The 24,555-nt window shown below is 43.5% G+C and overlaps 2 protein-coding genes and 1 long non-coding RNA gene across 3 annotated transcripts in view; 1 reads left to right on the forward strand and 2 right to left on the reverse strand.

Annotated features, from left to right (window-relative positions):
- Nucleotides 1-17,663, forward strand: part of LOC115208255 (rho-related BTB domain-containing protein 3) — a 36,412-nt gene extending 18,749 nt beyond the window's left edge. The window contains exons 7-12 of the mRNA XM_029776166.1: nt 4,180-4,289; nt 4,980-5,085; nt 6,309-6,482; nt 8,478-8,644; nt 14,738-14,834; nt 15,656-17,663. Coding sequence (XP_029632026.1) covers nt 4,180-4,289; nt 4,980-5,085; nt 6,309-6,482; nt 8,478-8,644; nt 14,738-14,834; nt 15,656-15,774 — 773 coding nt within the window. The 3' untranslated portion in view covers nt 15,775-17,663. The remainder of the gene's footprint in view (nt 1-4,179; nt 4,290-4,979; nt 5,086-6,308; nt 6,483-8,477; nt 8,645-14,737; nt 14,835-15,655) is intronic.
- Nucleotides 4,024-9,310, reverse strand: LOC115208256 (uncharacterized). Its single transcript, XR_003881127.1, has 3 exons — nt 9,270-9,310; nt 6,329-6,494; nt 4,024-4,274 (listed from the first exon to the last, which is right to left on the reverse strand). It is a non-coding gene; the product is annotated as an uncharacterized LOC115208256 (long non-coding RNA).
- Nucleotides 15,287-20,555, reverse strand: glrx (glutaredoxin (thioltransferase)). The gene is made up of 3 exons (XM_029776165.1): nt 20,249-20,555; nt 18,868-18,996; nt 15,287-15,794 (listed from the first exon to the last, which is right to left on the reverse strand). Exons 1-2 carry the CDS (start codon nt 20,453-20,455, stop codon nt 18,883-18,885), a joined length of 321 nt encoding a protein of 106 aa, XP_029632025.1. The 5' UTR covers nt 20,456-20,555; the 3' UTR covers nt 15,287-15,794; nt 18,868-18,882.
- Between the last annotated feature and the right edge of the window lie 4,000 nt (nt 20,556-24,555).

Raw genomic sequence — 24,555 nt, forward strand, 5'->3', positions numbered from 1 at the left:
TGTTTTTACAGCTAATGCCGGTTTACCTGAGGCTGTTGCCGTGCAGGTGTTTGTACACATGCATATACACACACTTTCATTGAAATACACACATACACGGACACACACATATGTAAATAGTGCCAGATATGCACTCAAACAGATACAGTTGGCCTTGCTGTTATGATTTTACTTGTCCTTGATGTCCTTAGCTTTTTTTTACATTGTTGTTTTGTGTTCTTTTGTCTTTTTCTCATGAGTTCATTTTCTTGGTTGTTGGTGCATTGGGGGGGATTTTGGGGGTCGGGAATGGAATAAAAAAAATATCTAAATATATATATATTTTCTTCTTTCCTTCTTGGGGGGGGGGTTACTCTGGGAGGGGTCTCGGTTGGTTGAGGGACAGCTATGGGGAACTGTGGGGGGGATCTTAGAGGGTTCGCAACCCTGTTTTTTTTGGCCTTGTGGGAGATCTGTCGACGTGCCCTTGAGCAGGGTGTTGACCCTGGATGCTTCTGTGTGTCGCTCTGAATGGGAGTCTGTTGGATGACTGGTGTGGTGTAGTTGTTGAGCGGCTTCAAGTATATTGTATGTTTTTGATATAAAAAAAGAATATTATATATATATATATATGTATATATATATACTGCTCAAAAAAATAAAGGGAACACTTAAACAACACATCCTAGATTTGTATGAAAGAAATAATCTTATTAAATACTTTTTTCTTTACATAGTTGAACGTGCTGACAACAAAATCACACAAAAAGAATCAATGGAAATCCAATTTATCAACCCATGGAGGTCTGGATTTGGAGTCACACTCAAAATTAAAGTGGAAAACCACACTACAGGCTGCTCCAACTTTGATGTAATGTCCTTAAAACAAGTCAAAATGAGGCTCAGTAGTGTGTGTGGCCTCCACGTGCCTGTATAACCTCCCTACAACGCCTGGGCATGCTCCTAGTGAGGTGGCGGATGGTCGCCTGAGGGATCTCCTCCCAGACCTGGACTAAAGCATCCGCCAACTCCTGGACAGTCTGTGGTGCAACGTGGCATTGGTGGATGGAGCGAGACATGATGTCCCAGATGTGCTCAACTGGATTCAGGTCTGGGGAACGGGCGGGCCAGTCCATAGCATCAATGCCTTCCTCTTGCAGGAACTGCTGACACACTCCAGCCACATGAGGTCTAGCATTGTCTTGCATTAGGAGGAACCCAGGGCCAACCGCACCAGCATATGGTCTCACAAGGGGTCTGAGGATCTCATCTCGGTACCTAATGGCAGTCAGGCTACCTCTGGCGAGCACATGGAGGGCTGTGCGGCCCCCCAAAAAATGCCACCCCACACCATGACTGACCCACCGCCAAACCGGTCATGCTGGAGGATGTTGCAGGCAGCAGAACGTTCTCCACGGCGTCTCCAGACTCTGTCACGTCCTCAGTGTGAACCTGCTTTCATCTGTGAAGAGCACAGGGCGCCATTGGCGAATTTGCCAATCTTGGTGTTCTCTGGCAAATGCCAAACGTCCTGCATGGTGTTGGGCTGTAAGCACAACACCCACCTGTGGACGTCGGGCCCTCATACCACCCTCATGGAGTCTGTTTCTGACCGTTTGAGCAGACACATGCACATTTGTGGCCTGCTGGAGGTCATTTTGCAGGACTCTGGCAGTGCTCCTCCTGCTCCTCCTTGCACAAAGGCGGAGGTAGCGGTCCTGCTGCTGGGTTGTTGCCCTCCTACGACCTCCTCCACATCTCCTGATGTACTGGCCTGTCTCCTGGTAGCGCCTCCATGCTCTGGACACTACGCTGACAGACACAGCAAACCTTCTTACCACAGCTCGCATTGATGTGCCATCCTGGATGAGCTGCACTACCTGAGCCACTTGTGTGGGTTGTAGACTCCGTCTCATGCTACCACTAGAGTGAAAGCACCGCCAGCATTCAAAAGTGACCAAAACGTCAGCCAGGAAGCATAGGAACTGAGAAGTGGTTTGTGGTCCCCACCTGCAGAACCACTCCTTTATTGGGGGTGTCTTGCTAATTGCCTATAATTTCCACCTGTTGTCTATTCCATTTGCACAACAGCATGTGAAATGTATTGTCAATCAGTGTTGCTTTTTAAGTGGACAGTTTGATTTCACAGAAGTGTGATTGACTTGGAGTTACATTGTGTTGTTTCAGTGTTCCCTTTATATTTTTGAGCAGTGTATATATATATATATATATATATATATATATATATATATATATAATTACTTTTAAGAAGGCACACCCGTTAATTGAAATGCATCCCAGGTGACTACCTCATGAAGCTGAGCTGTCATCAAGGCAAAGGGTGGCTATTTGAAGAACCTCAAATATAAAATATATTTTGATTTGTTTAACACTTTTTTGGTTACTACATGATTCCATATGTGTTACGTGAGTTTTGATGTCTTCACTATTATTCTACAATGTAGAAAATAGTAGAAATAAAGAAAGAATGAGTAGGTGTTCTAAAACCTTTGACTGGTAGTGTGTGTGTGTATATATATATATGAGTATTGTAGTGTTTCTATGATATATAGTCCATTCGGAAAATATTCAGACCCCTTGACTTTTTCAACATTTAAATAGTTTTGTTGTCCTCATCAATATACACACAATACCCCATAATGACAAAGCAAAAACAGGTTTTTAGATATTTTTGCAAATGTATAAAAATAAAAAACTTAAATATCAAATTTACATAAATATTCAGACCCATTACTCAGTACTTTGTTGAATCACATTTGGCTGCGATTACAGCCTCAAGTCTTCTTGGGTATGATGCTACGAGCTTGGCACACCAGTACTTAGGGAGTTTCTCCAATTCTTCTCTGCAAATCCTCTCAAGCTCTGTCAGGCTGGATGGGGAGCGTCGCTGCACGGCTATTTTCAGGTCTCTCCAGAGGTGTTCGATCGGGTTCAAGTCCAGGCTCTGGCTGGGCCGTTCAAGGACATTCAGAGACTTGTCCCGAAGCCACTCCTGTGTTGTCTTGGCTGTGTGCTTAGGATCATTGTCTTGTTGGAAGGTGAATATTCACCCCAGTTTGAGGTCCTGAGCACTCTGGAGCAGGTTTTCATCAAGGATCTCTGTACTTTGCTCCGTTCATCTTTCCCTCGATCCTAACTAGTCTCCCAGTCCCTGCCGCTGAAAAACATCCCCACAGCATGATGCTGCCACCACCGTGCTTCACCGTAGGGATCAGTTTCCTCCAGACGTGACACTTGGCACACTTGGCCAAATAATTCAATCTTGGTTTCATCAGATTTGAGTCCTTTAGGTGCCTTTTGGCAAACTCCAAGCGGGCTGTCATGTGCCTTTTACTGAGAAGTGGCGTCCGCCTCGCCATAAAGGCCTGATTGGTGGGGTGCTGCAGAGATGGATGTCCTTCTGGAAGTTTCTCTCATCTACACAGAGGAACTCTGGAGCTCTGTCAGAGTGACCATCGGGTACTTGGTCACCTCCCTGACCAAGCCCCTTCTCCCCCGATTGCTCAGTTTGACCGGGCGGCCAGCTCTAGGAAGAGTCTTGGTTGTTCCAAACTTCTTCCATTTAAGAATGATGGAGGCTACTGTGTTCTTGGGGACCTAGAATGCTGCAGACATTTTTTGGTACCCACCCCCAGATCTGTGCCTCGACACAATCCTGTCTCGGAGCTCTACGGACAATTACTTTGACCTCATGGCTTGGTTTTTGTTCTGACATGTACCGTCAACTGTGGGACCTTATAAAGACAGGTGAGTGCTTTTCCAAATCATGTCCAATCAATTGAATTTGCCATAGGTGGACTCTAATCAAGTTGTAAACATCTCAAGGATGATCAATGGAAACAGGATGCACCTGTACTCACTTTTGAGTCTCATAACAAATGGTCTGAATACTTATGTAATTAAAGTATTTAATTTTTTTATTTTTAACAAATGTAAACATTTCTAAAATGAAGTTTTTTTGCTTTGTCAATATGGAGTATTGTGTGTAGATTGGTGTGAGAAATGTATTTATTCCATTTTAGAATAAGGCTGTAACGTAACAAAATGTGGGGAAAAAATGGGTCTGAATACTTTCCGAATGCACTGTATATGGTATGAGTGTTTATATATTGAATATGAGTCTGTCTGTTGCTGTGGTATATATGTTATTTGTGTGCCTGTGGTTCTGGTGTGACCCAGGGGCATGGGAGTGGGAGCACCTCCAGGAGGCCGTGGGGGAGAAGCTGAAGAACTCTCTGGCCGTGGCTCAACTCATGGACCGCGTCCGCTCCTTCCTGGGCAGAGACAAGGTGACCCATGGTTTATACCCTATTCCCCCATTTAACACAATACATGTGGCTCTGATCAAAAGCAGTGTACTTGCAGTGCACTAATTGATTGAACTGGGATTATGTTTACTCTCAGATTGAGCAAAGGGAATGGGATGTGGGCCACCTTAACATCAGGAGACATGTGACATGCAGGTTCATAATTCGATCTGGTGACCAGGCTTGAGTTCCTTCTATTTCAATTCCATCAAAAGTGAAGTGTCACTTCTGCACTCATCATTTACAAGTATCATTTCTCAATACAAGTCATACGTTTGGTTCCAATCCATCTACAGGATTGACTAAGCAGTTGAAAGGCAATGATTTGTGTACTCTAAACCAGCAGGCTCTGGCATAATGCGAGCGATGTTATATCACTGCAGCATAATGAAGCCAATGGGTTTGATATGCAGACTGCTCTGGAAGCGAGCCTGCCTGCCAGTCTGTTTCAGCATTAGCCAGCTCCATTGAAGCGGTCTTGGCAGGGAGGGCAGGGACAGTGGAGTTGGCCACTGCTGAGGCAGGCTTGTAGACAGGCTATTTCTATGCCACGGGTGGGTGGTGGAGATGGAAGCTCAGAATGAATGGCACTCATGGTAGTAAATACCAACAGTGGTGGAATCCTCAGACATAACCCACACTGTGTGTGCTTGTGTGTGTTTGGGTGTGTAGGGCTCCAGGGATACGCCTAACGCTCGGCCCGCCCAGCTTGGTCCTCAGTCTCTGGTCAACCTCTTCAACTCTCCTCTCTACTCTGATGTCATCTTCATGGTGCAAGGCAAGTACACACACAAAGTAAACTTTTTTTTTATTACACATGATTAACTGATTTCCTCACTGAGGGCCCTCAGGTAGTCAGTCCATTTCATTACTGCACCAGAGAAAAAATACCATCAACATATTTACGGTGCCTTGTATGATGTACACTTGATATACAATAGTCGTAGTGCTTTAGACATTCACGCCAGATTTTGTACAATTCTTCTGTTTTGTTTATAAGAGCTTAGAAATACTACAGACACCCTAATATTATGTTTACAGATGTTATATTATGTTCACAATTTTATAAATGACTTTACTGCAGCAACAGTACATCGTTTTTATGACAAACTCTCTCGCAGGGTGATGCCAAGCTCCGAGTTCATAAGCAATCATCTACAATAACCCATGTAATGAAATATATTTTTTTTTAAATATGCCGACACTTCAAAATGTATCCACTTTGCAGCATCTTCACCTGCGCTGCACCCAACTATAGAGGGCTGTCATAACAGTGACACAATGCCTGTCAGACTTCAAGACAACCATTATGTCATGCTTTATAGCTGTCATAAGCTCTGGGTTAATTTAAACGACCCGTTCGGAAAGGCATCAATTCATAACTATGACAGTTTTAGATTTATTACGCCTTGCACCTAGACAGTACATGAGCAGATCATTCGGTAGACGTGATTGGCTGATGTGAAGCTGTAGAGGCTTGTCTGTTTCTTTCAAGAAAATGACAAAATACAGAGAATAGCTTTAGCTATTATCCTCCACTGTATCGTGAAGTGACTAAAAACCTTCCACCTTACAATAGAGGTATGTCAGAGTGTGATTAGCAACATGTTACCGAAAGCTCTCCCTCTTCACCTGAACCATCATTCAACTCCGCTCCTCCTCAACTCTTCCCCAAGGAGAATGTATAAAGGAGAATGTGTTCTCAGCAAAGTAACCTGGTAAAATAAGGACTACATTCAAGCAATAAGGCCCGGGGGGAGGGGGGGTGTATGGCCAATATACCACGGCTAAGGGCTGTGTCCAGGCACTCCGCATATTGGCCATATACCACAAACCCCCGAGGTGCCTTATTGCTATTATACACTGGTTACCAACGTAATTAGATCAGTAAAAATAAATTGTCATACCTTTGGTATACCGTCTGATATACCCTGCTGTCAGCCAATCAGCATTCAGGGCTCGAACCACCCAGTTTATATTTAAAAATAGACTGTGTTTCAGGGAGTGTGTTACCAGCTCACCGGGCGGTCCTGGTGGCTCGCTGCGATGTCATGGCGGCCATGTTCAGCGGGAAGTACGCAGAGGCACGGAGTCGGGTGGTGCCCATCCACGGAGTCTCCTCTGACACCTTCCTCTCCTTCCTGGAGTACCTCTACACTGACACCTGCTGTCCTGGTGGGTCCACTGCTGCAGGGCAGGAGCAAAAACAGGCACTTTGTATAGGTCCCACTCCGGGTAGACATGGCCTTGAGACCAGGGGTGGCCAAACCATCATTCTGGAAAACTATTGTTCCAACCTTGTTCTAACTTATGCTGCGTTTAGATGGTACGAGGTAGACGGCAAACCGGATGTCATTGTTTTCAATAAAAGCACAATGGTAGACGGGACTTGTCGCCAGAGTTAAGATATTTCAATGTTGATTTGCCCTGTTTGTTTACTGAAATCACCACAGCAACGCACACCATCGTGCTGGCTTGCTTTTGCAGTCACCCTCTTTCTTGCTTTCTTGTCCCGCTATACCGACTGGTATGACGTTTTTTTTGTGTCCCTCGTCTAAACGCAGCATAACACTCAGTATTCAGCCAATTAAGGTCCTTATTATGAGCAGCTGTTTCCCTAGAATTACAGGAAATTAGCTGTAAAAATTCTAAATTTACTGCCTCATTGCAAAATGTGTAGAATAGCATGAGATTAGCTATAAAACTGCAATTTTTTTATTTAATTACCATGGCAATATGTGTAGAATTGTAGGAAATTAGCTTTAGCTCAGACTAGGGGTGTAACAGCTCACCAAACCCAGTTCGGTTTGGTTTCGGTACAGTGGGAAAATGAAATGCCAACAGTTACTGCAGTAAATATTTGTTAATTTAAGAATATATTAAGTGTTGGTATTCCAGTTTCCATATACTGTATGATCATGAGTCATAATGATGAGGGCACAATCAGGAATACCAACACTTTGTATTTTCTTAAATGAAAACACGATTACTCACGAACAATTACTAAAGCGGTCGGGTAGGCTGTTTGGAGTGTTTATCCGACTGGATAAAAAAATATATAAAATCCACTTCTAAAGCCAAAGTTGCGCCTCTGTCCGCAGCTATAAACATACCAATCGCTCTTGTAATTTCTTTGGCCCGGTCAGAATCAGCTGCGAAGGGCTGCTTGAATGCAGAGGGGAGACGAAGTTGTGTTGTTTTTGTGTGTTTCGGTCTTGCTCCGTTAATAAGAAACATGGGGTGAAGTTGGCGTAAGTGTGTCAACATGTTTGAGGTGATGGCAGCTGCATAGGCTATTCTCATTGAGCAGTGTCGACATACTCGCTCTGTCCATCGCCGTTGTAATCTACTGGGAAGCGCAAATGTTCCCGAACTGGAGATTTAAATTATGGAGAATCCTCCTCCGACCCCACCACTCGCCATTGTACAGAACTAGCTCCCAGCTGAGATAAAAGGATAGATTGAAATGCTCCAATTAAGATCAGAATTTTGATAACGTTGATGTTTTCGTATTTCAGATTTACTCAAGCCTATAGGCCTAGCGATTTTATATTTTAATGTATTCAGTCAGGTTCACAGTGCAGACCGAACAGAGATCTCCATACCAAACGGTACGAATACGTGTACCATTACACCCCTAGCTCAGACCTTGAAGGGGCCCCGCAAAATTGCAGTATGCCACTATCTGGGTCCTCGGTGCTGCTCAGTAGAAGCTGTGAAATGATTTGCGGTGGATTTACATCCTCAGATGGTATAAATAGTATCTCTTATGGCCTAAGGGGATTTGACTGTCAGCTCCCCAGAAAATTGACAGGCTGGGGGAGATCAAAAGAAATTGGAGTGGATACTGACACTAGTATGATATGATATGATAAATAGTACTGTATGCCGATTTGTTTGGAGGGTGAGCGAGTGAGTGTGAGATGTTATCTTGTCGTTGGTTTATTTTTCACAGCTGTGTGTGTATGTGTGTGTAATGTGATATGATTGACAGGTCTGATTGACAGATTGCGGTCTGTGTGCGATTTATAAATCCCAACAATGGCGTGGATTTCAACCACAATTTGAAATCCACACCACAATTTACGATCAAATTTACGATGAAATCTGTGCATGATTTTCTAAATGAGGCTCCAGTATGTTTGACAGTGTCTCTGTATGTGTGTCCAGCCAGTGTGTTGCAGGCCATGGCCGTGCTGGTCTGTGCAGAGATGTACCAGGTGAAGCGCCTGCAGCACCTGTGTGAGGTGTGTGTGTGCGCCTACCTCCAGAGCATGCCTAGCCGAGAGCTGGCATCAACCGGCATCAGTGTGATCCGGCTTCTCCGCAGGGCTAAGGTAAGTGTGTGAGAGATATTCTCCATTTCAAAATCGACACCTAGCCCTTACCATCTTGGCATTCCTGTAGATCTGAAACGTTTGATAGGTGTGAGCAATATAGTGAAGATTCTCATACCGTTTGATTCTTTAAAAATCTACCAACCTGGCCTCAGGGAAAACAATAGGATTTGGGAAGTTTATTTGTACCCCTCCATTTAGTATGATGTTACAAATGGAATAGTGGTCATACATCATTCGAATTGGAGGACTTATAGTATTGTAATGAAACAGGCAGGGAGCAGGTCTCGAACCCTCAACCTTCTAGCCCGAAGTCCAGCGCGCTATCGACTGTGCCCCAAAAGCATGCTCCAGCGGTAGAGTCGATATCCGCGCTTATAAACCCAGGGTTGTTACTGTATCATACGTCATACCCGGGCGTACAATATCATACGTATTGGAGGACGTATAGAGTCTAACAATGGCGCCGGAGAAGAAGGCTGACGTTTTACATGTCCCCAACTGATGGTGTTTTTTTGTTCATTTATTTGCAACTTGTTTTTTTTACTTATTTTGTACATAGTGTTCCTCTACTGTCTCTTATGATCGAAAATCACTTCTGGACATCAGGACTGCGATTACTCACCACGGACTGTCAGAATCCTTTTTTTCCTTTAACGAGTCTGACGAGGCCGACAGAATGATATACTGCTTTCTCAGGAACAGGCCCAGATCCCCGTGATTTGCCTGTGGAGAAAAAGGGTCCAGAGGGCGGGCTGCCTTCTGAGAATTTATAGGCGATCGAATAAACCTCCACTTCCTTCCATTCTGCTAGCAAATGTGCAATCTTTGGAGAATAAAATAGATGACCTAAGCGGGAAGATGAATCTACCAACTGGACATGTAAACTACCAACTGTAATATCTTATGCTTCACGGAGTCATGGCTGAACGACGACACTATCAACATACAGCTGGCTGGTAATACGCTGTACCGGCAGGATAAAACAGCGGCGTCTGGTAAGACAAGGGGCGGCGGACTATGTATTTTTGTAAATAACAGCTGGTGCACAATATCTAAGGAAGTCTCAAGCTATTGCTCACCTGAGGTAGAGTATCTCATGATAAGCTGTAGACCACACTATCTACCTAGAGAGTGTTCATCTGTATTTTCGTAGCCGTTTACATACCACCACAGACAGAGGCTGGCACTAAGACAGCATTGAATAAGCTGTATTCCGCCATAAGCAAACAAGAAAACGCCCACCCAGAGGCGGCGCTCCTAGTAGCCAGGGACTTTATTGCAGGGAAACTTAAATCAGTTTTACCAAATTTCTATCAGCATGTTAAATATGCAACCAGAGGGAAAAAAATTCTGCACCACCTTTACTCCACATACAAAGCTCTCTCTCGCCCTCCATTTGTCAAATCTGACCATAATTCTATCCTCCTGATTCCTGCTTACAAGCAAACATTAAAGCAGGAAGCACCAGTGACTAGATCAATAAAAAAAGTGGTCAGATGAAGCAGATGCTAAGCTACAGGACTGTTTTGCTAGCACAAACTGGAATATGTTTCGGGATTCCTCCAATGGCATTGAGGCAGGGGCGAAAATCTGATATCAACTTTGGAGGGGACAATTACATGAAATTTTCTCAAGAGCAATTCCTGAGGGAGACACCAAAAGTAGTGCTGTAACACATAGCCTACATTGTAATATGGTAAATGTATATTGAGGAACCAAAGAAATAAGGTGTTTGCCGTACTCCTAACTACCGGTACCCAAAACTACACAACTAATCACAACAGCAATACCATTGCCTTTAACAAATCTTAGTTCAGTCACCAGTTTAAGTTGAGAGTGGGGGTATCCATGGCATTTTCCAATTATGTTCCTATTTTACAAGTCAAAAAAATTGAGAACCTTTCATAATGTTGCCAAACAAAGACTCAACAAACTTACCGGAGACTCCCTGTCTCTGCCAGTCTGTCCCTGCATATCTGTCCCCAACTCTGCTGTCTGTGTGCCATCTGTTGCCTGCTCTGCCTAATGACATTGTGAAACATTTCCATTAGAATTTCATTTCTTTCTTATGAACATTTTATCAACTAGTCTTTGAGATATTAGGCTACTAGGGTTCTTACTATGCGTTTTGGTGTACTAAAAAAATACTCTGATGTCCGTCTTTTATTTTTCTGCCATTTTTCTACCTGGCTGGCTACACACACACACACACACACACACACACACACACACACACACACACACACACACAGTGTGTAGGTTATTTACAGTAGGAGATGGGCTTCTATCATCTTCTATCATTCTATTTGGGCTTCGATCTAAAAGGTAGCTAGCAAATGTGAAACGGATTAAAATGACAAGAGTTGACAGCTGTATGAGTTCACCATTTACACAACATATGCTGCAACCTTTTGTAATTTGAATAGTTTGTTTCATATTGGCTGGCTTCCAACAATAGCTGGATTTGCAAAGCTAGCGAGCACCAATTCCGTTTCAGTGGTGTTTGCTATAATCTTTGCTACCCGGGTTAAATAAAAGGTGAAATCAAATAAAATAAAAGTTCCCTTGCGACAATTTAGCTTTTGCAACAAGACCATTAAATATATTTAAGACAATGGTAGAAGAGAGTGTAGTTCTGTTCAGTTTGGACTAACCTTATCACAGGGACTTTGAAGCACTAACTTACATCATCTGCATGCTGATCTTGGAATAAATTGACGATAGCAAAGATTCCATCTTTGACGACGGCACATAAATGGAATAGGTACTAGCTAGCTTAATAGTTAATATTTGCGCGCTAGCTCTGCATATTCAGCTAGTATGTGTGCGCGATTGACTGGATGAACCTCACATCAGTTACGTGCATTGAGTGCCTTTCAGACAGTAGACACGACCCCTCTGTTACCTTGCCAACTAAGGAACTGGCAGTGGATCAAACCATTGTGAGGCAAAGGGTGGGGGGGGGGGGGGGTCGCAATCTTTTGAAACTTAAAAACGCGCGATTAAGTGTCTATAAATCAGCACAATTGCTTTCATTGCGTATTATTTATATTATTTAAATTACATAGTTATGTTTCAGTGATATATTGGGGGGGACAAATCATATTTTTCCCAGGATGGGGGGGGGGGGGGGGTCGTGTCCCCCCGGGATTTCCGCCCCTGCATTGAGGAGTACACCACATCTGTCATTGGCTTCATCAATAAGTGCATCAATGACATCGTCCCCACAGTGACCGTACGTACATACCCCAACCATAAGCCATGGATTACAGGCAACATCCAAACTGAGCTAAAAGGCTACAGCTGCCACTTTCAAAGGAGCGTTACTCTTAACCCAGAAGCTTATTAGAAATCCCGCTATGCCCTCCGACGAATCATCAAACAGGCAAAGCATCAATACAGGACAAAGATCGAATCGTACTACACCGGCTCTGACGCTCGTCGGATGTGGCAGAGCTTGCAAACCATTACAGACTACAAAGGGAAGCACAGCCGAGAGCTGCCCAGTGACACGAGCCTACAAGACGAGCTAAACTACTTCTATGCTCGCTTCGAGGAAAATAACACTGAACGTGCATGAGAGCATCAGCTGTTCCGGAAGACTGTGCGATCACGCTCTCCGCAGCCGATGTGAGTAAGACCTTTAAACAGGTCAACATTCACAAGGCCGCAGGGTCAGATGGATTAACAGGACGTGTACTGCGAGCATGCGCTGACCAATTGGAAAGTGTGTTCGCTGACATTTTCAACCTCTCCGTGTCCGAGTCTGTAATACCAACATGTTTTAAGCAGACCACCATAGTGCCTGTGCCAAAGAACACTAAGGTAACCTGCCTAAATGACTACCGACCTGTAGCACTTACGTCTGTAGCCATGAAGTGCTTTGAAAGGCTGGTCATGGCTCACATCAACACCATTATCCCAGAAACCCTAGACTCACCCCAATTTACATACCGCCCCAACAGATCCACAGATGATGAAATCTCGATTGCACTCCACACTGCCCTTTCCCACCTGGACAAAAGGAACACCTATGTGAGAATGCTATTCATTGACTACAGCTCGGCATTCAACACCATAGTGCCCTCAAAGCACATAAATAAGCTAAGGATCCTGGGACTAAACACCTCCCTTTGCAACTGAATCCTGGACTTCCTGACGGGCCGCCTCCAGGTGGTAAGGGTAGGTAACAACACATCCGCCACACTGATCCTCAACACAGGGGCCCCTCAGGGATGCGTGCTCAGTCCCCTCCTGTACTCCCTGTTCACTCATGACTGCACGGCCAGGCATGACTCCAACACCATCATGAAGTTTGCCGATGACACAGTGGTAGGCCTGATCAACGACAAGACAGCCTATAGGGGGAGGTCAGACCTGGCCATGTGGTGCCAAGACAACAAAGGAGATGATTGTGGACTATAGGAAAAAGAGGACCGGGCACGCCCCCATTCTCATCGACAGGGCTGCAGTGGAGCAGGTTGAGAGCTTCAAGTTCCCTGGTGTCCACATCACCAACAAACTAACATGGTCCAAGCACACCAAGACAGTTGTGAAGAGGGCACGACAAAACCTATTCCCCCTCAGGAGACTGAAAAGATTTGGCATGGGTCCTCAGATCCTCAAAAGGTTCTGCAGCTGCACCATCGAGAGCATCCTGACTGGTTGCATCACTGCCTGGTATGGCAACTGCTCGGCCATCACTGGGGCCAAGCTTCCTGCCATCCAGGACCTCTATACTAGGCGGTGTCAGAGGAAGGCCTAAAAGGAAGGCCAAGTCTAGGTCCAAGAGGCTTCTAAACAGCTTCTAACCCCAAGCCATAATAACTCTACCTACATGTACATATTACCTCAACTAACCGGTGCCCCTGCACTTTGACTCTGTTCCGGTACCCCCCTGTATATAGTCTCGCTATTGTTATTTTACTGCTGCTCTTTAATTACTTGTTACTTTTATTTCTTATTCTTATCCATACGTTTTAAACTGCATTGTTGGTTAGGGGCTCGTAAGTAAGCATTTCACTGAAAGGTGTACTACAGCTGTTGTATTCGTCGCATGTGACTAATACAATTTGATACGCCATACCCGGTCGAACAATATCATACGAATTGGAGGATGTATAGTATCATACATGGTCGTACAACATCATTCGAATTGGAGGACGTATAGTATCATACGTTATACAATATCATACAAATTGGATGTCGTTAGCATTTGTGGCTAACGTTAGTGGATAACACAGCAGGTTAGAACTAACGTAGCAGGTTAGGAGAATTTACATTGCAGGTTAGTAGAATAAGGTTAAGTGGAAGGGTTAGCTAAATTGCTACAGTCGTCCCCGACACGAACATGCAACCTTTGGGTTGCTAGACGGTCACGTTATATGCCAACCCATCCTCCCCAACCAACTGCCCTACTTTTTGTTAAGTAATCATAAGCATTATTTTATTCGTAATGTAACACGTCATAGTAAATAGAGGTACAAATGTAAGTAACATACCCTACGTCTGTTTAATATGGTCAAGGTGAATGTACAGAAGTAAGAAGCCTAGGGGAAGGATTTTGGATTCAGCAAGAGTGTATGTGTGTTCTGACACAAAATAGCTTATCTTCAGTAGCATCCACCACATCGCGTTCCACTCAGTGGAGGTATAGAGTGAGAGAAGACAAGTCACTTCAGACTATTCAGATGATGCACCCCTTGACGTTTCAATGTTTCTAATATTCAGTGCCAACAAAAAAAATGTATGATTAAATAATTATGATCCTTACCACAAACCTGAGAGGATTTGGTTGAGGAAACAACTTGTACCATACGCTGTGAAGGATTAACCCACCAATGTGCTGTCACCTATCCAGTTCTTTCTGGTCAATGGTTTAAAAACACTGGAGGCAGGGAAAGCAGAGAATATGCATGCATGCACATTGCACATGCACAGGGTTGGAAAATGTAATTTTCCGTGTGGAAGTCATTGCTGGTGTTAATTTATTCTGCCCTTTATATTCTAAATCTTCAACAGTTACACAATACATCTTTGCTCAAATAGCTGACGCCTCCCCTCTCTCCTACCTCTTTCTCTCTCTCACAGTGCCACAACGCAGAGCAGCTGTATGTATGGCTCCTCCACTTCATAGCCAATAACTACCTAATCTTCAGTCACAAGCCCGACTTCCTGGAGCTCTCAGGTGAGAGATCAGACACAGGACAGGTTATTGGACATATCGATAACTCAAACTCACTAAGTGTGACTGGTGTTGCAAAACCCACGCTAAAGCCGATGCCAGCTGTTGTGAAAGCTAATGACATTTTAATGACAGCTTTGTGTAGACCGTATGTTAAAGGGAAGTAGTGAAGTGTAATCCATATAGGCATAATGTTAGTTTTGATCGCACATATTAAGAAGGGGAAATACTACAGGTCAAATAAGCAGTTCTGATTGAGGATGTAGTGGATTGTCATAGCATGTAAAAAAAACATTTACACACCTTTACATTTTCTAAATAGAGCTTGCACACCTATGACGCTAAATTAGCATGGTTAGCGTTTACCTTTCTTGCTGCTCGTCAAGCCACTTCATCCCTGGTTATGACACATATATAAAGCACACACTGGTTAATAAGCACACAGGGCAGGTTTAGTAGCATCTACAACAGGTTTATTTCCATTAACAATGTTTTCATCGTACACCAGTGCATATTTAAGGTCAAATGGACGGGTCTTTAAGGGCACAAGTGAAGTGATACACGATACAAAGACTAAATAGTACTACACAATATTATTCACATTGGTCCAGCTCTTGGGTGTAAACACAAGTGTATCAGGCAGGCAGAGCATGCATGTGGCTTAATGATGGCTTCATAGAAATGTTGGTTTAGGCAATGACGGATAAAAAGAAATACTGGCACTGTGTGTGTGTGTGTGTGTGCGCGTGCATCCATGTGTGTGAGAGAGCGGGGTGACATGATATCGTCACGGCAACCTTGTTTTTTGTTGTCTTGGTTGACAGAGGAGGAGCGGGAACAGGTGGAGAGACTGCGTTGGCCTTCCCGGGGTTACCTTCAAGAACTGAGCGAGTACCAGCAGCGCCGACGCAAACTCAAGAAGTCCCGCTGCCTCGTCATGTGACACCCACCCGCCGCCACACCCTGGAGAAGTAGTGAGAGGAGAAGAGGAGAAGAGGAAGGTGTGGGGCGAGAGACAAAGGAGGGGGAGAGGAGTCGAGAGAAGGCATTATAAACAGACCAGAACATAATTGAGCCATCTGCCTCAAATGGACAGTGAAAAAGGGGGACAGAAAGCTAACCAGCTCGGGAGGAAACCCAGAGGGTTCAGCACAGAGCTGAAAGGTCGAAGAGGCCTGGTCGAAAGGCGATGTCTACGGGAGGTGACATAAAAGACTGACGCACTCCTTGTCCCAAGGACACGTGACTGTCCTTGGGACAAAATTACCGATTTACTTAACCAGGGAGAATTTCAAATGACAGCTGAATTCCACTGGAAACCAGGGCGAAAAAAAATAAATATCAATAATGGCCATGTTCCAGGTTTGTCCTTTTTGCAGTCACGCTGGCTGCATAGCTCATAAGATTTCTATATCATACTAATGTGGTTTCTGATATGTAAATCCTTATCCAGGCATTGTGCACATGCAAAAAAGATGACCTGGAAAGCCACCATTATCTGTTCATGGAGGACTGTATCTATAGCCCAATGAATAACTGTATGAAAATGGCATGGCAAATAACTGTATCCATGGAGAATGGACAGTCCATCTCCACACAGGAGAGAGAACATTTTGGTTTTTAGCGGAGAAGGTTCTCAAATTTACAAATGTGCCCGGGAAACATTCAAAGGAACATGCTGAAATTTATCCAAAAACGTTTTGGAGTCTTCTATCTAATGAACGTGACCCGGGATTGTGCATCTATAGAGGATGTCTGCATCTAATCTATGCTTGACACAGAATCCTACAGTCCCAAATCAACCCAAGGCGCTACACCCAGGGGAAAACGACTACCCCTTCTCATTGAAGCCACAAAAGTTCAAGGTCAACCATGGTACTGCATGCATTGGTAGCAGGAAACAGGATCCCCATTAGAGTAAATGGAAATCTTCGTGTTAATTTTCATGTTAATTTTTTAAAAAAATGCTTCTAATATACCAGATGTCCTTGAACTGATTATTTTCAAAATCGCACACAGAAGTTATAAGGACAATTTAGTTGCTAATATTGGCAGCCTGCGGTACCCCGGTCGGCCTTCAAGTTGAGGTACTCAATGAGAGGGGGCAGGACTTAGCTCGCCTGCAACATCACTTCCTGGAGTAGCTGAAACAGCGCATATGTCTCCATGAGACGCCATCTTAACCGACTTCATTTGGATTCAATGCGCTGTTGAGTCTTCACATAGGAATGAATGGTGTCACGGGATTGATGGCTTTGTCCATTCTATATATAAAGTTATTGGCTACACCCTACACACAACTTAATGTCCCCTTCTTTTTATGTCTAATGGGTCATCAAGAAGTGCCTAGGGCTATAGGAGTTGATTTGGGACTAGGCCAACATAACTGTGAGTACATAGTGGTCCTACATGACTGTCTTATTGGGTTATTCTGTAATGCTAAATCCTCTTAAGAGTGTTAACAGCATTGGGGCACCTGGAGACTTAAATCACCACATACACACCTTCCAAAGGTGAACAAATTATTAGATCTGTTCGTTGAAACCGTAACCAAACAACGCCTCTGGTTTGACCTCATTTTTGCCATGAGATTATAATTTGACGGTGCTGCGACTATTTTTGTAACGTGTACTGTCTGTACCAGGGGGTGTTTTGTGTGTTTGTTTTTTTAAAAACATCTGGAGTAGAGCTAACTGCGTAATACACCCAGCATGTGGAGACTAGAGGGTGTGGGGTGTTTGGTTTGGTGGCCCTCTAGCCACGGGGGATGGCCGTGTACAGTAATAGTTGTGACCTCCGAGTCGCTGGGAATAAAGACATGTTTTAGAAGAACACGTTGGCACGTCGCCCACTGAATCGTTGACATGCATCTGCTCGGCACGAGATGTCTTCTGTCACGTGTGTGTGTGTTACTGCTTAGTGTGCATTAATAATGCACATACATATTCACATACAGCATGTCATGTGTTGAAGTTTAGTCTGAAGCTTGGTTGAGTTTGGCTTGAACTTAAACTGCATACATTTATACACACACACACACACAAAATTATTTGAAGCAATTTCAACCTCATAAACCACAAAACACACAAGCAAATTACTTGCATTCCTAAGCTTTTTGTGGGTGTATGGGGAGGTATGCCCTTTATTACTCATGACCCCTTATGTTGAAAATGTTAGAGTGTAGTTAACGGCTCTGCATAAGCTCTAAATTAATCAACCTGGCGTAATCTTAACATCTTCAATTTCACCTCATCCACGTGCGTGTGACGGAGAGTAAGTCACATGTTGGTGTGAGTAACGTGCATTTATTCTTTTTTCCCCGGGTTGTGTCAATGTTGCCAACAACACAAGCTGTGACTAACAGGCCAACTGGTGTATTGATACATACTGTATGTTGGGATCTCCAGCAGAGAGGTCGAGGGATACCTTGCTGCAGGTACAAATGCTTCCGTTTCACTCTTCACTCCCTTCTGCCTTGTTAACATGCATCGCAAACGTCAATCTAATCTTGGGTTGCCAGATTCCGTAATCCCACATTCGCTCTGAAAGGGAAGGCTGAATCGAGGCTACCAACAATCTAAACCATACACTCTTTAGTCCGTTTCTGGAGGAGAATAGCTCTCTGTACCTTGGTGGAAGCTTATGACCTAAAAAGAGGCTATACCTTTGCCTCTGTGGTCATTCATAAGCCAAAACGGGTCCCCTAAATGGACAGAAATATTATTTAAATCTAGGCCCGTTGGCTATGTGTTGTGTTTTTATTTATTTAACTAGGCAAGTCGGTTAAGAACAAATTCTTAGTTACATGTGTCAAGGTGGTTGTGGAGGACCTGTTTGGCCAGCAGGTGGCGTGGTTCTCTGGTCCCGGAGCTATCTGTTCTCTAGCCTCCTGAAACACCACCTCAGCTTCTCCCAGTCTGGAGGCTTGCTGAAGAGCCACATTACTCCGTCACATCTCGCTCTCTACATTACAAACTCTAATCCCCTGCCTTGCGCCTCCCTCTCCTCACTCCCTTTTGTGTGTGTGTGTACATACCTGGGGCAGTGTGTGTCACTGCAGCGCGCCAATGGACTGCAGCATCCCCTCCAGCTTCCCACTTTCGTCCAGATCTGCCACATCACTGCCCCCTCCCACACACTCCTCACCGATGAACACACGCGGGACCTACACACACACAAACTATTTATATTTGACAACTTTATACTTCTCTACATTCCTAAAGAAAATTATGTACTTTTTACTCCATACATTCCCTCTAAGGGACACCTAAAAGTACTCATTACATTTTGAATGCTTAGCAGGTCAGGAAAATGGTCCAATTCACACACTTATCAAGAGAACATCCCTGGTCATCCCTACTGCCTCTGATCTGGCACTCCCTAAACACACGCTTTGTTTGTAAATTATGACTGAGGGTTGGAGTGTGCCCCTGGATATCTGTAAATTAAAAAAATATATATTTAAAAAATGGTGCCACCTGGTTTGCTTAATATAAGAAATTATTTCTAGTCTATGCCTATAGGCAGCAGCCTCTAATGTGCTAGTGATGGCTTTAACAGTCGGATGGCCTTGAGATAGAAGCTGTTTTTCAGTCTCTTGGTCCCAGTGATGTGTATGGCAAGGAACTTGAAGCGTTCCACCTTCTCCACTGCGGTCCCTCTGCTGTTTCCTGAAGTCCATGATCATCTCCTTTGTTTTGTTGACATTGAGTGAGAGGTTGTTTTCCAGGCACCACACTTTGATACTTAAGTATATTTAAAACCAAATACTTTTAGACTTTTACTCTAGTAGGATTTTACTGGGTGACTCACTTTTACTAAAATCCATTATGAAGGATAGTAAATTAATAGGAATAGCTGAATACATTCACATGTGATGAGCTTCAAGCCAATCAGCGTTCATGGATTGCTGAGTCATTGCGATGGACGATTGAACTGTTATGCCGCGTTCAGAACAACTGGGAACTCGGAAAAAACGAGCTCCGACTGGGAAAAATCGATTTGAACGGCCATCCAACTCGGAATTCCAACTCGTGAACTCGGGCCTCTTGCTAGAACTCCAACTTTCCTACCTGAAAATCATTTACGTCATCAAGTTTCCAGTTGTTTTGAACGCGAAATAACACTGAAACAAAAAAAAAATCAACATGTAACGTTACAATAGTCCGCATATTTGTTTTAACTACAGTATGTATTTTGCTATACAAAAAAAATTGAGACGTCGAGATATTACGCTTGTCATGAACTCCTTCACCGAAAAGCACTCTTTGTTCTCAAAAATCATCACTTGAACGACAGCCATCTTTGAGATCGCGCCCAATTGTCTGGATACAAAGTTACATGCAGTTTTACACTCACCACAACAACAAAGGAATAACGAATTGAAATACTGGCGATAGCCGAATGAAGACACTTACCGTCCGAGCTCCAGTTATCTCCAAAAAGTAGTCCTGTAAACTACTCATATCGCTCCGTCCAGTGATATCAATAAATTCTAAATGCCCAGCTTTGAATTTGTACTTTGTCATGACCTCTTTGGCCGTAACGCAATACGGGCACGATGGTTTGAGAAATATTGTAACTTTGTCTCCTCTAAGTTTAGTTTCGACAAATTCCTGTGCCATTCTAGCGTTAGCTGAAAGACAAAAATATTGGCCTGCAAATTTGATATGAACAGCTCGTCGCGATTAATGTTTTGATGAGCAGTCTACTTCCGTATTGTGTCAGAGGAGGCGTGTTTATAAATCGAAGGACATGTGTGAAGCTAGCCACAATTGGGGAATTTTCGGTTTGCCTTCAAAATAAAAGTACCCCATTGAAACTGATCAAAACGGATACATATAGTGGAATAATGCTATATTTGGACTAGATAATGCTTAACAATGTTAGAAATGTAAATAAATACAATAATTAATAAATGTTTCAATAAACAGTAAAAAAACTGTTCAAATCCCACTGTGGATGTATTAAACTGCATAAATGTATTGGGGGGCATACATACAGCTCTAGAAAAAAACAAGAGGCCACTGCAAATATCAGTTTCTATGGTTTTACTATTTATAGGTATGTGTTTGGGTAAAATTAACGTTTTTGTTTTATTCTATAAACTACTGACAACATTTCTCCCAAATTCAAAATAAAAATATTTTCATTTAGAGCATTTATTTGCAGAAAATGACAACTGGTCAAAATAACAAAAAGGATGCAGTGGTGTCAGCCCTGGAATAATGCAAAGAAAATAAGTTCATATTCATTTTTAAACAGCACAATACTAATGTTTAACTTAGGAAGAGTTCAGAAATCAATATTTGGTGGAATAATCCTGGATTTTCTGCCTCTAACCCTATTACGGGGGCTGAGTCACTGGCTTACTGGTGCTCTTCCATGCCGTCCCTAGGAGGGGTGCTTCACTTGAGTGAGTCGAGTCACTGACATGATCTTCCTGTCCGGAATGGCGCCCCCCTCGGATTCGTGCCATGGGGGTGATCTTCGTGGGCTATACTCGGCCTTGACTCAGGGTAGTAAGTTGGTGTTTTGAAGATATCCCTCTAGTGGTGTGGGGGCTGTGCTTTGGCAAAGTGGGTGGGGTTCTATCCTGCCTGGTTGGCCCTGTCTGGGGGTAGCGTCGGACAGAGCCACAGTGTCTCCCGACCTCTCCTGTCTCCGCCTCCAGTATTTATGCTGCAATTGTTTATGTGTCGGGGGGGGGGGGGGGGGGGGGGGGGGCTAGGATCAGTCTGTTATATCTGGAGTATTTCTCCTGTCTTAGCCAGTGTCCTGTGTGAATTTAAGTATGCTCTCTCTAATTCTCTCTTTTCTCTCTTCGCTTGGAGGACCTGAGCCCTAGGACCATGCCTCAGGATTACCTGGCCTGATGACTCCTTGCTGTCCCCAGTCCACCTGCTGTCCCCAGTCCACCTGCTGCTGCTCCAGTTTCAACTGTTCTGCCTGCGGCTATGGAACCCTGACCTGTTCACCGGACGTGCTACCTTGTCCCGGACCTGTTGTTTTCGACTCTCTGTACCGCACCTGTTGTCTCTAACTCTGAATGATCGGCTATGAAAAGCCAACTGACATTTACTCCTGAGGTGCTGACCTGTTGCACCCTCTACAACCACTGTGATTATTATTATTTGACCCTGCTGGTCATCTATGAAAGTTTGAACATCTTGGCCATGTACTGTTATAAACTCCACCCAACACAGCCAGAAGAGGACTGGCCACCCCTCAGAGCCAGGTTCTTCTCTAGGTTTCTTCCTAGGCTCCTGCCTTTCTATGGAGTTTTTCCTAGCCACCGTGCTTCTACATCTGCATTGCTTGCTGTTTGGGGTTTTAGGCTGGGTTTCTGGATAGCACTTTGTGACATTGGCTGATTAAAAAGGGCTTTATAAATACATTTGATTGATTGATTTATTGTCAATCACAGCTTTCATGCATCTTGGCATGCTCTCCACCAGTCTTTCACATTGATTTTGGGTGACTTTATGCCATTCCTGGCGCAAAAATTCAAGCAGCTCGGCTTTGTTTGATGGCTTGTGACCATCTATCTTCCTCTTTCAATGGGGTTCAGGTCTGGAGATTGGGCTGGCCATGACAGGGTCTTGATCTGGTGGTCCTCTATCCACACATTGATTGACCTGGCTGTGTGGCATGGAGCATTGTCCTGCTGGAAATAAACAATCCTCAGAGTTGGGGAACATTGTCAGAGCAGAAGGAACCAAGTTTTCTTCCAGGACAACCTTGATTCATGCGTCCTTCACAAAGACAAATCTGCCCGATTCCAGCCTTGCTGAAGCACCCCCAGATCATCACCGATCCTCCACCAAATATCACAGTGGGTGCGAGACGCTGTGGCTTGTAGGCCTCTCCAGGTCTCGCACCCACTGTGAAATGTGGTGAATCAAGCCACATGTTCTAAATGACAAGATTTGTATTTGGAATTTGGGAGGAATGTTGTCAGTAGTTTATAGAATAAAACAAAAATGTTAATTTTACCCAAACACATACCTAGAAATAGTAAAACCAGAGAAACTGATCATTTTGCAGTGGTCTCTTATTTTTTCCAGAGCTGTATATACAGTGTACAGCCTAGCCTTAGCACTTGATCATGACTCAGTTCCATGACATTACACATAAGAGTCATCGGACGAAGGCGTCGTCTGTACGGGGGAGTGTTATTAAGAGCCCCAACGCATGGTCTGAAGGTTAACACGACATTAACCCGCATCGCTTGCGGTACAATTTTGAAAGCATAAGGACCTTATCTTTGGCTGTTTTGGCTTCCAGAGCCAATTTTGTTTTTGGCTTCCAGAGCCTTTAAAATGTAAGGTCCATGTAAGATCCTTGGACTATAAGGGGTAACGTTAGACTCCTTTAGTCCCACTTTGGGCTATGTACTTCCTTACCTGCATCCATGGAATTGGGTGTCAGCCTACTCAGTGACACCAACAGATTACAATTCCAAAGAGTTTACACAAATATTAACTTCATAGCTCTTATTGCAGGACTATAAAATGAGCCACATTGACACATTAAACTCACCAGTCATTCATATTGGACTACAAAGCCTTACCTTTAGAGTGTGCACCAATGAAATGAGTGTGCACCTATGAAATTGGGTATCAGCCCACACAGAACACAACTATGTAGAGTTTACACAATTACTAGCTCTTATTGCAGGACTCTGAAACTAGCTCACCAGTCAACATATTGTGTGTATTGGACATTCATATTGTACTGTACAGCCTTACAGTGGTTAGAAATTATCTCGCAAATCTCAGTTTTGGACAAGAATGAGTTTATGATCAAAATTGTCCTATTTTCACTTTGTAGTCAATTTTGACACTATAATAAATGTTTCTTACTAATAAATGTTTCCGTTTTCTACCAGAGAAGTTGTTTATGGCCTTCAGCTGCTCTTTAAAGATGTGGTGTGGTATAATTTTTTATACCGTCATTTTTTCTATCCAAGTAGAAAACTGTGAAATAAATGTCCATTTTGTTATCAGATATATTTTTATATCAGTGTTCAAGAAAAAATCATAGACCAATCATTCAACCAAATCTACTAATGTAGATAGCACCGAGACCCTTAGAAGGTGCAGTTCTTCCTGGTGTGGAATTACCTCTAGGTGTCAATGCAGTCAGTCCAGCCGGCTATACAGTTGTGCCCCTCGTATGTACAGTATCAGTCAAAAGTTTGGACACACCAACTCCTTCAAGGGTTTTTCTTTATTTTTATTATTTTCTACATTGTAGAATAATAGTGAAAACATAAACTATGAAATAACACATATGGAATCATGTAGTAACCAAAAAAAGTGTCAAACAAATCAAAATATATTTGAGATTCTTCAAGGTAGCCACCCTTTGCCTAGATGAAAGCTTTGCATACTCTTGGCATTCTCTCAACCAGCTTCATGAGGTAGTCACATGGAATACATTTAAATTAACAGTTGTGCCTTGTAAAAAGTTAATTTGTGGAATTTATTTCCTTCTTGATGTGTTTGAGCCAATCCGTTGTGTTGTGACAAGGTAGGGGTGGTATACAGAAGATAGCCCTATTTGGTGAAAGACCAAGTCCATATTATGGCAAGAACAGCTCAAATAAGCAAAGAGAAATGACAGTCCATCATTACTTTAAGACATGAATGTCAGTCAATATGGAAAATTTCAAGAACTTTGTGCAGTCGCAACAACCATCTAGCGCTTTGATGAAACTGGC

Source organism: Salmo trutta, chromosome 14 (assembly GCF_901001165.1).
Source record: "Salmo trutta chromosome 14, fSalTru1.1, whole genome shotgun sequence".
NCBI lineage: Eukaryota > Metazoa > Chordata > Actinopteri > Salmoniformes > Salmonidae > Salmo > Salmo trutta.

Bases quoted from the DNA above. Each gene is read 5' to 3' on its own strand.
- glrx (XM_029776165.1), bottom strand. From the start codon at position 20,455: ATGGCACAGGAATTTGTCGAAACTAAACTTAGAGGAGACAAAGTTACA. The intron at 18,997-20,248 runs GTAAGTGTCTTC...GTGTGTGTGTAG, and splicing joins AGATAACTGGAGCTCGGACG to GTCCCGCGTGTGTTCATCGG.